This window comes from Zootoca vivipara, chromosome 5 (assembly GCF_965207765.1).
Source record: "Zootoca vivipara chromosome 5, rZooViv2.hap1.1, whole genome shotgun sequence".
In the NCBI taxonomy this organism is placed as follows: domain Eukaryota; kingdom Metazoa; phylum Chordata; class Lepidosauria; order Squamata; family Lacertidae; genus Zootoca; species Zootoca vivipara.
The window spans coordinates 58,118,712-58,136,193 of record NC_142588.1 but is presented as its reverse complement, the minus strand read 5'-3'; the positions used below and the strand labels follow the sequence as shown (position 1 = coordinate 58,136,193).

Below are 17,482 nucleotides of genomic sequence, written 5' to 3'. Positions count from 1 at the left end.
AAAGCTAACCATGGTTTAGTGGTATGAGTTCAACCCATGGCAAGCCTAGGGCTTGTGTTTTCTCCTCTTCCATGACGATGAGGAGGAAGCTTCCATATATGTTTTTTTATTAACCACAGTTTAGCATTTTTATCTGAACCACAAACTGTGATCAGTCTTAATTGAAGCTGGTGACAACAATCCAGCTTCGTAACTCATGGTTTGAAGTTGGCTTGTTTCCACTAGCCATGGCTAAGACTAACCACAGTTTGTCCAGGATTGGACCACAACAAGCTGAAGTCTAAATCTGAAATGAAAGTTTCTGAACCCTTCCTCATGGCTGCACCTGAGGAGGAGAGGTTAGTCTGAAGCTTGCTGTGGTTTGTAATGCTAAACCATGGTTTAGCCAAGGTTGAGTGATACATGTGAACATTGCCAATCTATGCTCATGGTTTTTCAGTAACAGTTATGGGTAGAAAAACCTGTTGCAATTTGCAGTGTCCCAACAGAGAGTGCAGTGGAGGTAGGATGCAGATGGCTTCTGGAAGTTAAGATGCTTGCTTTCAGTATGAATGGTTAGCTGTAGCTTCTGTCTGTTGGCAGCTTATTTCTAGCATTGAACTTAGTGCTGAAGTGGTCTAACTGAACTGCATACCTTGTACTGTATATTGTACTTAAATATATGCAACTTGTCGCTCCTGAATTTTTGAAGCAGTAGTGTAAAATCAGCCCTACAGTACCTTACACAAAAAACTGTTGGCTTACAAGGATAATTTGCCCCTCTAAATTGATATCTAAGTCAGAAATTGGACTAATGTGGCAGGAAAAAACCATAATGGCACTGCACATACACTTTTATGTAGAAAAGTTTGCAAGTACATTACATCCTGACTGGATTCTTCAGTTTTTGAGTGAAGTTTTGCATTATTTATTGTACACATGGAATATGTTAAGCTGTGGGACCTCCCACAAAAAATTAAATATTAGAGAATTGGGGTGGGGGATAAGCTTCACTTTGTGAGGTTAACAATGCTGTAAAGGGAGAGAATTTTTTAAGTGACTATGCTGGACAAAGAATAAAGTGAGTACAAATACAATTTAATGTATATTAATCCAAGGTAGTGATTGCTATTACTATCCGGTCTCTGCATTGGGCTAATCCATTATTACAGTACACTGTGAATGAAAAGATTAAAGCCTCGGCACAGACAAGGGAAGAAATACTTTAACAACCCTGTATGTCTTACAGTGTAAGAGATCACAAGGGTCTAGTGCTATGATGTGATTATGTTCCAAAAACGAACTGTTTCTAACACAGAGATTGCATGACCCCCTGCTTTCTTACATTCAGTTACAAAAATAAACTTATTCCCATCTGCATATATGCTGACTACTCTAGCATTGCTTACATAGAACATCAACATTAGTAATGTTAGTAAAATGCTGGTTCTTTGAGTTGCCTTTTAGCAGTTGTGAATTGGCAGCTAGCACCATTGTGACCAGCTGATTGTTCCAGAGCCCCACCATGTTCTTAGTTGACCACAACATCCAAATCTTTATAGTTAGGCACAAAACCATTTTTTAGATTTGGGAGAAGTAAGACAGAGTTTCTTAGAAAATACTCTCTGATTTGGTAACAAATCTTAACATCCACACTAGTATATACATATAAATATGTTTATCCACGTTCAAGAGCTAAAAAACGCCAGGCTCTTCATAACCACAAGTCAGTATTAAAGTAAAATATTGATACCTATGCGATGTTTTCTGAGAAGAGCCTTTTAATTATCCTTGAACATACAAGTATTTAGTGATTTTGATGATGCTCCTCCTTGGTTTTTAGTGCCTTTAGCTAAACAAATGTGAAGAAGCCATAAACGTGGTCCTCTGGACCATTTAAAAACTTGGTTCATTTTAATTTTTTTTAAAAAACAACAACAACCATTAGTTCTTGTAATTGGTTCTGGTAATAATCATGATTCAACTTGGCACAGAGCCTTATGTTCAATGTCTCATAATTATATTCATGTTTGTACAATTATTTTACAGAGTCATGCATTTTATCTCTGTTTTTATTAACTGAATGGTTCTTTTGGAAAGAAACTGCAATAAATGTGGGAAGCAGTGGATCTTTCTGATGACAGGACTAATTAGATTTTGACTTGCAACAAGGCAGAGACATGAGGTGTTGATTATCCTAGAGAGGAGAATTGCAAATAGAGATCCATGAATTCCTGTTGTCTGCTAAATTTATTTCATGTTTCTCCGTATGAAAAGAGTTCCAATATAGAATATTTAAGTCTAATACATGTAAAAAGTCTTGCCATTCACTTTCATCATGAAAGTGCCTACGGGTGTTGAACTTGTTCTTAGCTGCTGGAACAAAGCTTCAGCAAATGCTTGTGATTTTCCTTAATAAACAAGCACAGCAGGATTGCAACTTCATTGCCACAGAAAATACTAGCAACATTCTTCATAGCATGTTTAGACATCAGCATATTCTGTTGTAACTGTATAGCACGAGAGGACTGATTCAACAAATCTGAGGGATCTTAGCCTTTTCAGGTGAACTTTTTCTTAGTTCTAATACAATGCCACAGTGTTTACCTTAATGTCATTTAATTAGATTTTTGACAAGCTGTCTGAGTCTGGAAGTCTCTTGTTTCAGGGTCAGTGCAGTTTTAATCATAGTCTAGTGAATTCAGCAGGTAGCAGTTCTGTTTTCCCATAATTTGTGCAGTGTTTCTTGTCCCTGACTCTGTTTTTGTACAGTTACTCCAGTGGCTCATCCAGTTACATGGATGCTATGCTCTTTATTCTGCGCACTGTTCTGAAGTCAAAGATACTGAGAGAACAAAAAGAGCACAATAAAATAGAGAGTAAAGTGAAAACATTGGCGTGGTAGTCTAATCCAATTGTTGAAAACGAAAACAAGCTGGCATCACATTCAAAGTCTATTCAGTCAGATGAGTCTCACAGATCTGGAAGCTGTCAATGTGCTGCCCATTGATGCGGATCTCCATGTCAGTCCTCTTTGAACTTTTAGAGTCTGCAGCTGGAAGTTCTGGGATTGTCTTGTCAAAATTCTCCATCTTGATCTGATATTCCCCTTTAGCACCTCGAACCAACATGGAGGCAAAATGGTGGTGTAATATGATCTCTGATGGAAGATAGGATGTCCTCCTCTGGCATGTTTCTCCAGTGCCCTCTTGTGTGGCAGAAAGGAAGACTACTAGCTCAAAATGTTGATGAGCCTCCCTTTGTAGGATAATGGCTAGAGGGCTAGATGGAGTTATGGGATGATAATAGGTTAAAGGAAAGATAAAGAAAGGGCACTCTTCTGAAGTGATGCTGTCTAGATGGAAATCCACACTGGTTTGATGCAGCTGACCATTTTCTTGTTCTTCATAAAGAACTGCAGAAATCCGAACACTGGTGAGTGGGCTTGGGCGAGTATTGGCCACTTGGAACATTAGATATGGCTTTCCTTCTTTGTGTGTCACTACAGCGGAATAAGTGAACCGGATGGAGAGAGCTCGATTCTTTGGACGGGCAATTTTTGCTACAAATGCACCTAAATAAAAAGAGAATTAGCATATAGATTGTGCGTGTAATTATAGTTTCCTGATTCCCTTTATAGTATATTGAAAGCAAACACAACTAAAGCAAGTTGCACTGTATGAGGATCACAACATTTATTATTAGCATAAGTATTTCACATTTTTAATGATGGTTCCCACATTATTCAGGTCCATCATGTTAATTTCCTGAACCACAAAAATACTTTTTATAGTAAATATTTTTTAAATCAGGTGTTCATTAAAATATTTGCCACGATATTCGTGAACTTGAATAATGACATATGCTTTTGACAAAATAAGACCCACAGCCTCTGCTTTATGATTTAGCATTTCAGGCTAATAGTCTGCTAAGTAATCACTTAGTAGGTTTATTTTGTAATAAGCTTCATTTATTATATAGCAAATTTTCTTTCAGTAATAAAGAACAGTTTTATTTATTAACTCATTTAAAATTATTTTCAATAAAACATAGCAGGGTTTGAAAATTCTCTGATATTCATTGGTAACTTGTCAATAAAAAGTCTTCGCTGCAGTCCTAAGCATACTTATGGAAATACTTCATTGAACTATGTAGATGTTCCTTTCTTGGTAAACCTGCTAAGGATTCATCTGTTAGCTTTAACTATGCAAATGTGTATGGGCAGTTAGTTCTACTAACTAATCACATTTTTTAAAATAATGTAGGAAAGGGTTTTTGAATTAAAGCATGCATTTGGAAAGAACTGAGTCACCTATTTAGATGTTTAGTACAAGTTGCTATTTAATAATTCTTTTCATACTGTAAAATGGAAATACATCCTCATCAAAGAACAGTATTTTTCAGAATGCTGAGTGACATAGCCCTATCCATGGTTTCTTGCTGTAGCTTTATGACAAAGCTCTTATTTGAACTATAACATAAAAGCATTAGGTTATGAAATAGTATGTAATTACCTGTGATGAAGGCCTCCAGCATCAGACCCAGTACCATTTGTATAGCAAGTAGGGCAATTGCACTTGGACAGTCTCCACTTGGGAACATTGTGCCGTAACCAATAGTGAGCTGTGTCTCCAGGGAGAAGGAAAAAGCAGCTGTAAAGCTTGTGATATACTTGACACAAATAGTGTGGTTTTCAGGTGGAGAATCATGATCGATCTCCAGATCCCCATTCATTTCTGCTAGTAGGTACCAGAGAACTGCAAAGACAAGCCAGTGGAGGACAAAAGAAGCAGAAAATACCAGCATCATCCATCTCCAGCGCAAATCCATAAGGATTCCCCAAGCATCTTTTAGGTATGCCAGGCCTTTCCCGTGGGCACCATCCATTTGTAGTGTGCTGTGTCCATCTTTCGTGACCATTCTTGGGTATCGTTGGGCCAGGAGAGGAGCACTAGGTTTGGTATTGTTGCCTTCTATCACTTCTGTCCTCATCTTCTGAAAACGAAAAGAAAAGAAAACTGTTGGATTCTTGTTTATCTGTAGTTCAGATGATGATAAGAGCTTCTGACACATTGGCAGTGGACCAGACGCTACCTGCAGCTAGCCAAGGGGGTCTTTAAACATGCAGTTCTGAGAAAAGTAGCTTTGGAGAGCCAGGTTTGCCACTGCTTCCATTGTACAATAATGATTACCTGCAAAAATTAATGTTGGATCCTTCTTTGATGATAATTTAGAAATGAAAGCCAAACTTTTTGACTTCTCAGGTTTATTTGTGGGTCTAGTGGTTAGTTTGATAGTGAAGGAGCACTGCAAGTCTTAATTTTCTGAAATTCAGAGGTGTGTTCTGTAACGTTAGCAAATATGTGTTTAATATTTAAGCAAAGCACACTATCAAAGCTATTAATATTATAAATGTTCTATACTTTTGGTGGCCATCTGAAGGCTGTCATATCAAATATAATAAATTAAAATTTCCTCATTGTAAGCTCTTGTGCGGTTTTCTACCTAAATATGTTTACTGCTACCAACCATGATATTTTTATTGTCTAGAATTGTGGTACCTGGGATATAGCCTCTTCTGCTGAACATACTCAGGCCACTGCTGTTGTAAAGCTGTATTAAAAAGGGGATAGAGAATAATACGGAAAATATTATGCAATTATATAAGCCGAGAGAAGTCCTGAGGAAAAAAAAATCAACTCTAAACCCAATTTGCCAAAGGGGAAACTGGAGTGAGGCTTTTGTTATGTGTCCTTAATCATGTTTCTAATACTGCAGTGTTGCAGCTTGGGTTCCTCTGGAAGTTACAAATATTGAGTATCTAGGAAAATAAAAGATCAACCCCTGTGCTTTTTATGAGCTTTTCTCTTATAGCAGAAAACGTTCACAACTCTAAAATTAACAAACATAAAAGAGAGCAAAATATTAAATCATGGTGTCTCCCTATTTGCTAGAGACTGGTTGAAATGAAAAACGTGAGAGAAAGGATGCAGGCATATTTGAAAATAATAAGAGAGGTTAAACTGGGGTAACTGCTGAATGACATTGTCACAGAGCACCAGATCTGATCTAATATTGATGGTAAAATTGAAACATATTTGGTCCATCTTGTTGCACAATCATTGTGTGTTGTTCGTTTCTCTCTGCATGGGATCCAGATATCTTATTTCAAAATAACAACTTCTGGTGTGTGTGTGTGGGGGGGGGGGGCTATCACATTTTCCAAATACTTAGACATTAGTATTCCCCTTCAGGAAAAATGCAAAAATGATTGCATTGTAATTTGATACATGCTTACTATAGGCATAGTTATGATAATAAAATTGATTGAAATATATTCTTTACAAATGTGTAGGATGGCTTTCTTTGAGTGGGGTGTATTAAACTGCTTTGAGGTTAATTATAATCAAGCTATATAAAATGTGTTAAATAAAAAAAAACACAAATTAATCATGGGCCAGTCATCAAAGGTAGTTGCACTGTTTTATAGTACTACAGCACCTAAGATATTTACAATCAGTTTTGACAAAATGTGGAGTAGAGTTTACTGATTGTGCAGAGCTAATCAGATGCTTATCTCCTGCCTATGTTGTACTTGGCCACTCTGTTCTTGCTGTTTTGCTAAGGTTGCTCATGAGTCATTATAATGGTTTTTATTGTTATGTTCCTGATATTATGCCATTCCTATGGCTCAAGTTGATTAGAGACTTTATGTAGCAAGTGACTGACAAGTAAAAATTATTATTATTGATGATGATGGTGATGATGATGATAATAAATGAAAAAATAATGCAATCTACAGTATAGAACTGCTATCCTCTCAAGAGAAACATTTTAAACTTAAACTTATGGCAAAAGTAAGTAGAAGTCTCATGGATTGAGCAAGGTGTGTCTATAAGTCACAAGTGGGATTTGGGAGCACTGGTGAACAAGGCCAAGACTGATTGATAAAGCTGATGGGGCAATGAAAAATGCTAGTAATAATACTTAGCCTGTATGTAGTGGTTTATTTAGACTTTTCAAAAGTGTTCCTAATAATATAATAATATATTTATACCCCGCCCATTTGGCTGGCTTTAGGGAAGCTTTAATGTTTAACAGACTATTGTATTTTAATATTTTGTTGGAAGCCACCCAGAGAGGCTGGGGAAAGCCAGCCAAATGTATCTGCAGTGCAGATTTATAAAGGACCATTCTGACCATTTTATATGCAATATCTTTCCTAATAATCTCTAGCATGGAATTTTCCATTTTTGTCTCTGCCACTTACTTCAATGAAATAATCAACTATGACTTCAGTATCTTTATCCTGGAGTATTTGAACCAGTTTGGATACTTGTAGTTCTGAAAACAGATGTGGAGTTCTGTCTTCCCAAGAATGCAACCATGTTGTGCTCAGAAATTTATAGACATGATCAACTACTAAAATGCAATAGTTGTGTAAATGCTACAAAGAGGACTAGATAAAGTATGCCTGGATTTCCTCTATTTCCTCTTTTTCTTAACGTTATTGTTTAGTGGGTTTGCTCTGCCCCATACTCTGCTTTAGAAATTTAAGAGAATTTCTAAAATTAATTTTGAATTGATATGTGCTTATGTGCAAATTGATAGACCTGCAAGTTGATGTTGTTTTTAAAAAAATTAAAATTCTACAAGCAGTGCAATGGTTTGAACAAAGTTCAGAAATCAAAAAATGAAGAATAGTGGATTACTAATTCATTGCTTTCTCTCTGTAACCTTGTTTAAATATTTAGAATCACTGAATCTGGGGAGAAATTATATTGGGGAGAATTTTATAAATATCCCTAACTTTAATACATTGGCTATACCTGGAGTTATGACTTCTCAAGTGTGCAGCTGTAGAGCTGTGATGCTATCTCCAGCAAATGTATCCTGAGCTCAGTGAGTTAAAAATAAAACTTTTTTTCACAAAGACTTCTGCACTATACTTTCATCTTAGCAAACCATTATACTTCCATATGTGCCTATTATATGATACTGTACCACGTATTTGCTAACTCTAAAAATAAGATACACAAACCCGTTCAAGTGCTATACATAGTCCATAGGCTTCTGCATTTGGTGAAAAATTATGAGAATCTCAACTTCTAATTAACAATTAGAAAATAACTCCTCTTGTCCAGTGGTATCCAATGTAATCCCCTCCAGATGTTGTTGGTCTACAGCTCCTATTTTCCCTTAGTATTTGCTATGTTGTCTGGGCCTGATTAAAGCGGTAGTCGAACAACGTCTGGTGGTCAGGCACCCAGCTGGCTACCCTTGCTTTAGTCCTTGAGTTCATAAAGATGAGTTTGAAAACAGGTTGATAGTATCTGTACAAGACATCAGATATTTATGGACATAGAGCTTCTGTGTTCCACTTGACTGCGTTCACCAACCTCATGGCTTCTGGTCACTTTTCTTTGACTTATACACGCCGTTGCCTACCGTTTACTACTCCCCCCCCTTACTGCAAACCATTTATAGAAAATGCATGTTTTACAAACACTTGGATATGGAGTTTAAATGTGTAAATTGAAAATATTTATTCATTTGTATTACAGCAAAAATGTATTTCAGTGTTGCAGAATTTTAGTCCCTTTGGCTTTCTCTGCTTTGTTACAAGAGCAGTTAAGACATAGATATGTAAAGATTCAAGGACTCTCCTATCCAATTAAATTTTTTCACATGACTCTAATACCAACAAAACATTGTTTAAAAGTGATATTTGGCAATTGTTATTACACTTGTGTTTTACTACTGTAACCCACCCCGGGACCTAAGGGTGAAAGGTGGGTACTGTATAAATAAGCAATAATCAAATGTATTTAAAATTTCCACACTACATTTTTGCAAAGTAGATACACTTTCTTTAGCATTTAAGTATATATTTTAAATTATATCTTTGTTATATAAGATTAACATCCCATGATTGATAGAAAGATATTCTCCTAATAGATAGTCATTGTAATAATGGCACCTTCAATTTAAGTCAGATTGCTTATAAAATCTGCAGTAGTTTTGACATCAAGCTCACTTCAGAAAGTTTAGTTTGGTACCTGTTTGTAACAGTGAATAGTGCATTAATTCCTTTAGAAAATATTGCCATTTGATATGAATAAGGTATTCTAAAACTACCGCTGAATATCATAGTAATTCTCTCCATAGATGTTCTAACAGAGTATTGAAATTGAATTCACTTGCAAAAGTTTAAAGCCATAGATTACATCACTTAGAATTTGTAAAAGATAACATGCTGCACTAGTCTGAAGAAACAGTATTAGGTGCTGCTCGTTGCAGCTATGCAGTTTGCCATTTGCTTGGAGTGGACTTCCCCAACGTTGTGCCCTCCAGATGCTCTGGACTACCCCTCACATCAGTCATAGCAATGCCAGCTAGGGCTGACAGATGTAGTAGTCCAAAACATCTGGAGAGCACCAGGTTGGGGAAGGCTGCTATAGTCAAATGGTGAGCTGCATGGCTGCAACCAACAGCATGCTGGGAAGCCAGGTTGGGAAAGGCTGCCACAGAGCAAGTAACAGTTGTTTCAAGGAAGCAACTAAAGGGGTACTGCCCACTGCCCCACACCCTCCATCATTTCTGATGTCATGCAGTTTTGCCATAGTGCTCCCCAAGAACAGATTCCTGTTCAAACTCTTTTTAACGCTTGCAGGAAGTGTCAAGTGTGTGTATGGGCGCCAATATAGCAGGTCAGTCATTAGGCAGGTAGCAAATGTTGAAAGCATGGTGTATAGTTATGTGTGTGTCTTGTGACCTCTAAGCTACCCTGCTGCTCTCAGGTAATGCTTCCCCCCCCCCCATTGCAGGTATCCAACTGCGGTCTTGTTGACTTCTATACATGGAATGTGCAGGAGTTTGTGTGTGTGTGTGTGTGATCTTGTAATTTGTCTCGGGCCTCAAAATGAGTATTGGCAAAGATACCGAAGGGTTTAAGTGTAACTAGCTACAAAGTGAAGAAATAAGTGAAGGTATGTTACACCTGACTAGGTTGATACATGTGCCGATTTAAAACACAAATGTGATACATTTGAATAGTATCAATGAAATAAAAATGGTATCCCTTTCACACTTTATTATGTACTGATTTTTTTCATTGAATAGACTATTTATGAATTTCCCTGGAAGTTTAAAACTATTCCCCAGATAACATTACTATGCATGAAATATCCTAATTCTTTACAACAATCATTTGTTCCCTAAAATAGGATCTTCCATGTGCAGGAGATAAAATAGCTTTGGGCAATCAGGTGTTTCTTAAACGCTGACATTGTATAAGACAAATGAAGAAACGTGTTCAAAAAGTTGGTTTATATGGTTAGAAACCAATAAAATTTAAATTTGCTTAATGTCATAACATTTAATTTCTAGTCAAATGGATATTCTGTGGTGAGCAACCAGAAAACTTCTGTGTCTAATCAAAAGAATCACTCAAATGATTTTTTTAAATTTAAGTGGAAATTTCTGTACACTGCTACACAAATTGCTAGCTAATTACTTGCTATCTATCAGTCATGCTTTATATAAGTTAAAGCAATAACGTTTTTTCCCAAAACTTTTAAGATATTGCTGGAACCTGGAATTTAAGATATTGCTGGAACCTGGAATTTAAGATATTGCTGGAACCTGGAATTGAATTTAAAATTGGTCATCTACATTACTGTTAAAAACAACAACCACATCTCCAGGAATAAGTACACAATCAGTCTTCAATATCTGACTGGTCACAGGATTGTTACTTTTTAAAAGAAAGTCTCCTTTAGAACTGCACAGCTAAGATCTGCTTCATGCCTTTTATTAAAAGCTAAAGAGCCATGCAAGATGCTGAAGTTTCTTCCAGGGATCTCCTATACAGAACTGTTCCTTATAGAAATTGATTCTGGAAGTCGTCATTGGGCAATCTTAGTTTGGAAAACAATCTCCTTTGAGAAAGTCTTACAATATTTGAAGTTGGTATTTCAATTGATATTTTTCAAAACAGGTCTGTCTAAATCCTCCAAAACTCCATTTTTGTTTTTGAACAAAACAAAGCAGGAAATATTAATGTAAAAAAGTGATGCTGTGTTAGCATCATGTACTTACCAGTGTATTTGTAGTTTTTATCTACCTGGCAGGGAAAGGGAGGAAGGCGGATGTCCTGGATATTGAAAACGAACCAAACTATCTTGTATCTGTATATAGTGATCCCAGGGAAGAAAAAAAAATCTTTTGACAACAAGTTTGGAAGGATGTTTGTTCAAAATGGGCTTACAGGTCTCATTCCACAGTTTATAATGTGGGGGGTTGGCTTTCATATGAAGCTGATGTGATTGGTCATTCAGTCTGCAGGGGGGCCAATTAGCTGTGGTCATGTGGAAAAGAATGCTGATTTGTTTGAGCTTTCTTTACCCAACACATACCCTAGCAGCTGTGGAGAAATCCACACGAATTTACTTGGAGAAAGGGGTGCATTTTTTATCTTAATCAGGATGGAGTTTTTAGGTTTGCATAATCTTACTTAAGGTTTTACTTGGAGGTTCAAAGGAATGAAATTCCTCAGGACTGTTTTTCATTCAAGTTTTCTTGTGGTAGCTATTTAGAGTTCACACTTTTCTTTGATATTTTATTTTAACCAAAACCAGGCAGTTTGAGGTGAAGGTGTGCTTTCTGTTTCACTTTTCTCTTTTTAGGTTTTTTGTACCATGTGCACAGGATATCGGTATCATAGAGATCAAGGTTACTAATTAGTTTTACACAGTTTACATAGTTGCAACCTAATTTTAGATGCAAGACCTGTAACTTTACTGGATCTCTTATTTTGCCTCTTCTGTTAAGTCAGCATTGTTCGTAGGATTGTATTTAAATTATGTCAAATAATATTATGTAGGATATTGCTGCATGTAACATGGTTATGACCAAAAAGAGATGTTTACATTGAGTAAAACAGTAGTCTTCAGAACTTTCACTGTGTGAAATTAGTTTTAAATGTAACAGCTGACTAACAAAAACGAGCCGAAAAGAGGCCCATAATGTCTACTTTTCAGAATCACTTGCATGATCTGTGAGGGTAGCTTTGTAGTGCAGTTCAGCATTTCACATTTTTCCTTAGCTGCTGATGTGAGGACTTTGATCGAACGTCAGACCTAAGAGGATCTGAGAAACAAAGGCTGTGATTGTTTGCAGTAAAAGTACTGAAGACCTGCTGTGAAAATTATTAATGTAGACCAATATAATGCTACTTAGAAACTAAAATCTCCCTCATGTTTTTTTCTTTTAAAAAAACTCTCCACAAAATACAAAACATTAATTCTTCATTTCATTAGCAGAGAACCCTTTAATACATGTTGAGGCACAGCACCTTAAAATTGAAACATGCATTTGTGACCTTCATGGGTATGGGGACAAGGGACACTTTCCACTCAGTATAGCATGGTGCCTTTTCTTTTTACTATAAGAAACACTAACAGTTAATGATATACAAATACTTTTATACCAACATCTTAAAATAAAAACTGGATTCACCATATATTAGTAGTATGTGTGTTCCTGATACACCTGTTTAAACTGCCTCAGAAATGCAATTTTCAGTGAAGATTGGAGTGGTGAGTAGTAATATTACAATGCAGGTGAGAAGCTGTTCTGCCATATCTGTAAACGTTAGTGGCATATGCAGAACTATAGAGCAAACTTAAACACATGTGAGACATACTGTCCATGAAATGTTGCACTTGTTTGTGTGGAAGGATTTGGATAGTTGGCATGGCTATGGAAGTGCAGTATTTTGGTAGGATACAATTTTGCTTATGGATACAATTGTGCAAATTCATCTTTCAGTAAGGAAAGCATCATAATTATTGGAGGAAAAAGCATTGGGCATGGGAAAATTCTGGTAAGTTTGACAGAGATGGTCAAAACTAAAATGAAATAAGACTATGTTTTAGTCTGCATGGAACCTAAAAATGATGACCAGTGATTTCTTAAGCCACTTTGTGTGTGGTCATGATTCAAGGTTGTGCGGTGATTTTTCTATCTCTCTTTCACAGTATTGTAAGCTGTCTTCTACTTGAGGGACTTTGGTTTAGAAACTATGTAGCCAACAAAAGTTATTTGAGGATCCTGAAAACAGAAACTAAATTAAACTTAATTTTATAGAAGTGTGTGTGTGTGTGTGTGTGTGTGTGTGTGTGTGTGTGTGTGAGAGAGAGAGAGAGAGAGAGAGAGAGAGAGAGAGTATGTGTCTTAGTGTCTTATAGAAAGATTGTTGACACTGTTATTTGCTATTCTAGTAAAAAATTTCTCAATAAACAAGTTCTCAGAAGATTGTATTCCAGAACACCACTTTAGTACTTTGAAGTCAGTCCCTTTTAAAACTTCAAATTACATAGCTGTAGACTCTGTTGGCTGGATGTCTTTGTTGTATCTGAACTTTTCCATAAACACCATTGCTGGCTTGGGGTCAGACATGGAATGCAGGTGCCCTTTCACTGCTCCTTCTCCTCAGGAAGTCCAGTCAATTAGTTTGAGGCAAAGCCACAGATCTTTTTCTTTTTCCTTTTCATCCTGGGAAATCATGGCCAAACACCGACCTCCACACCAAGTAACTTAAACCAAGTGAAATGAACATGCTAGGGGTATAAGCTATGTTCCTCGTTAGAATACTTTAGACTTTGACGTATGTGTGTACTAATGGTGACTGAGCCACTATTTACTTCTTCATTTTTAAGAACTTCAGAACGTAATATACCTGGGTCTGCTCTTAGTTGGATTTGAAACGTTATTTCATCCAGTTCTGTGTTTCTCTTTCCAATACCCTTAAGCTTTGAAATATGTTGCTACCTGTTGACAAACACACCCGTGTTGTTTCACGGTTAATAGCCTTAGATTCAGAAGTAAATTCAGTGTGGCTTTCTCTCTAGTGAGCATGCTAGAACTGCAACCTTAATTATGGATATTCTCCCCCACTGATAATGAAAACAGGAGGAAAATACTCTTTGGGACACTTTCACTAGTGCCCCCATTTTCTCTACTTCTACCAGGCTGTTATTTTTCTTCTTTTACCTTTCGTCACCATATTCTTAGAGAACGCCCCCTCCCCTTTAATCAACTGCCCCACACCCTTTCCTAGCCTCCTTTTTGTGGCTTTCTGTACCTTTTCAGAAATACAAAATACAAAAAACCGAGAAATTAATCTCCACTTTACTATCATCTCTCCTTCTGACTGCTCTTTCTCAGGCAGGGACATTAATAAAGCCATTGAGCACCAATTACTTTTCAACTTCACGCCACCCGATATTTGTGGGCCGTAGCATCCCAGCACAATGTTGCTGACTGGGCCAATTTTATGCTGTTTGGAGAGGATGTCCTCAAGGATATCCTGATCAAACTAAAGATAAGTGGTTACCCAAAGGTACTGGTGACAACCAATCTTCCAACCAGTCCTTTCAGAACTACCTTTCCCTGGGACAAGGAAGAAACTACAGACAGAAGTCCTCCTGGAACAGCAGTGATACCCACCCAGGCAGCAGAACAACAAGATATCTCCCTCCAATACCTTCAGAAACAACCACCAGCAGAACCTATGATGCTATTCCTCCCCAAGTCAGGGACCATCTACAAGCCTTCTTCAACTCTTGGTGTCAGATTACTACAGATCACTGGATTCTCAATACTATATCACATGTGATAGAATGTCTGACATCCCTAAACCGGTTCCTTCCATCCCTGATCTCCAACAATCCAGTCAAGGAACAGGTGATAGGTAATTGTGTACAGCATTGTCTCAACATGTCAGCTATCAAACCAGTCCCCCCCGAGAGGAATTATTCTATGACATATACTTAATATTATCTGTAGTGCCATAGCCAGATCACTTCCTGATGCAACTGGACTTGTCTGTGACCCTTCCCCTCTGCAGGGATGTAGGACGAATTTGAATGATCTACCACCACCACTTAATGGATCCAAATGGCTTCTAGAGAGTGGTAGGGGATATCTTATCCCATGTTGATGGCTTCTCAGCTAGCGACCCATTGGAATGCAGAGTTAAGCAGGGCTATCAACTGTCTGGCTACAAAGCACCCTCTATAATTGCATGCAAGAATTCTGCAGTGATTTCTTGTACTCCAGTAGTGGACCATCACACACATTCTACAGCACTACATCAAAATGCCACCAAAAGTGTGGGTGGTGATGAAGTGGGCATCCAACAGAAACTTGCAGAAGGGTACATCTTGCCTTGACCCTCACCTCATAGTGGTCACCACAGATGTCAGCCTCTACATTTGGGGTCTCACTGTGAGGGACAGACAATCCATGCCCAAAGGTCGCCCGAGGAAGCTGAAGACTTCAGCTGGAGCAGCCCACCTGGCTCTGATGCACTTTTCTCCACACCTACACATCAAACGTGCTGCTACGCACGGGCAACTCCAACTTGAAATCCTACCTCAACAAGCAGGAGGTCACCAAATCCTGGGATCTCTAAGCTGAAATGTTCTACCTCATGCAGTGACCAAAACACCACCCCCTCAGCCTCACATTGGAACACATATCTGGAGAGGATGGAATCTCTGGTATTCCAGCACAGTATTTTCTTACGTTCTCACTTATCCATCCACTCTAAGAATATACAAAGCCACTTGAAAGATCTTCCTGAAGCAATGCAAAGCAACGGTATTGGATCTTCTTTCATTCCTCCAAAATGGCCTCAGCAAAAGTCTAAAACACAACACTCTGATGAAGCATCAGGCAGCAGCTGTTTCTTCCTCAAACACACCACCTCTTCCAGCTCTCACCCCCTAATGAAATGCTTCCTACAAGGAACAATCCTACAGTGTTCCCCAGATGCCCACCACTTCCCTTCCTGCGACCTTCACAAAGTGCTGTCCACCCTTCAGAAACCTCCATTTGAGTCCCTGAAGGAAGTACTTCTCAAAGTCTTACATTGAAAGGTCTTATTTCTAATAGCAATAACTTTGGCTCAACGGGTCTCTGAACTGGTCACCATGTCTATAGCTAGACATCTCTGTATATTCCACAAGCACAAAGTGGTTCTTAGAAAGTACCTTTCTCCCCAAGGTACTTTCCACCTTCCATATTCAGCAGGAACTTGATCCTTTCCACCTTCTGCCCCAACCCCTCTCACCCATTAGAGAAGACATGGCACTCATTTGATGTCCAATGAGCTCTTAAAGTGTATATTACCAGGTCTAAAAAGATCAGACAATCAGAAACCCTGTTCATTTCCTTCCACCCTAACTCATTAAGCAAAAAAGTTAACCCTTCCACCTTATCTAGGTAGCACCTCTATAGCCTACAACTTGGTGAATCGTATCTCACTCTACAAATTTGACTGTCCACTCTACCAGGGTTGAGTCCCCCTAGTGAACATTTGTAAGACAGCCACATGGGTATCTCCCAGTACATTCATGATGCATTACAAGATGGACATTTGCATCTCCGTTGAAGCTGCCTTTGGCCGCAGTGCCCTACAACAGGCTTTCCACATTCATTTTTCGTTGCAGCTGGGATGTCCCTTAATTGGGTACACTTTGGTATGTTCCAACGCAGTGACCTCATGATGCTAGGAGGAAACAGTACAATTGGTACTCTCCCAATGTAGATTTCAACTGGCATTGTGGGGTCACTGGGGCTTTCCATAATATGGGACGCAATATCTTCTACCTGATGGCATTTTATCCACCTTGTTTACTTTGGGAACATGGGCACTTTTGTGTTGCTTTCCTTACGCCGATACAAGACTCTGATAATTCTTCAAGCTTGGTGAGATCACAAACTGATTGGGAGCCATCCACGTCCCAAAGAGTTTTCCCCTCCTTCCTTTGTCATCAGGAGAGGGACCAAAGCCCAGCCCTATGACCCCATGCTGCCAGTCAAAATCTACCCTTGTTGTACTTTTTATGAAGGACCTGATTGAATAAAATGTAAAATTATTCTAGTTTGCTCACAAATGACAATCATTTCTCTAAGCATCATTATGACAATTGTTTTTTGGATGAAACAGTTATTTTAATTACCTGTTATTTGAAATGGATGACAATGAAGGTTCTAATGCTAGTCATCTGGCATTGGTCATTATTTTATTGCTGTTGACCCAAATGTAAATTTTAGAGATTCTGCTTTTAGGTTTTAACTATTCTAGGGTAAATAGAAGACCATGTTGAGTTACATTTTAAAGATGATAAATAGAACATTTTTACTGAGTTGGATTATGCAGTGCTTAAGAACACCTCCCATACAAACAACAACAGAATGCTTGTGCCATTGTAAACTTTGATGTGACCAGGAATAGTGCCTTGATACCTCTGAACTATGGTAAAGCAATCTCTCATTGAACATCAGGTGGCATCTAACTGTTTATGCAAACTTTGCAGATGCTCTTCCATCGCTTGTTGCAAATTGAACTTTTGACTTTCTTAAATGGTTACAGCTGTTTTGTAAATCTCCTTTTTGAAGTCTGAAATCCTTCATTTGTTTTTAGCCCACAAAA

The 17,482-nt window shown here is 38.0% G+C and overlaps 2 protein-coding genes across 3 annotated transcripts in view; one reads left to right on the top strand and one right to left on the bottom strand.

The window, feature by feature from the left end:
• Positions 1–17,482, top strand: part of GIGYF2 (GRB10 interacting GYF protein 2) — a 68,778-nt gene that overhangs the window by 26,433 nt on the left and 24,863 nt on the right. The window lies entirely within an intron of this gene.
• KCNJ13 (potassium inwardly rectifying channel subfamily J member 13) lies at positions 2,834–4,974 on the bottom strand. Its single transcript, XM_035133111.3, has 2 exons — positions 4,494–4,974; positions 2,834–3,553 (listed from the first exon to the last, which is right to left on the bottom strand). The coding sequence occupies exons 1-2, from the start codon at positions 4,969–4,971 to the stop codon at positions 2,934–2,936; spliced, it is 1,098 nt and encodes a 365-aa protein (XP_034989002.1). The 5' UTR covers positions 4,972–4,974; the 3' UTR covers positions 2,834–2,933.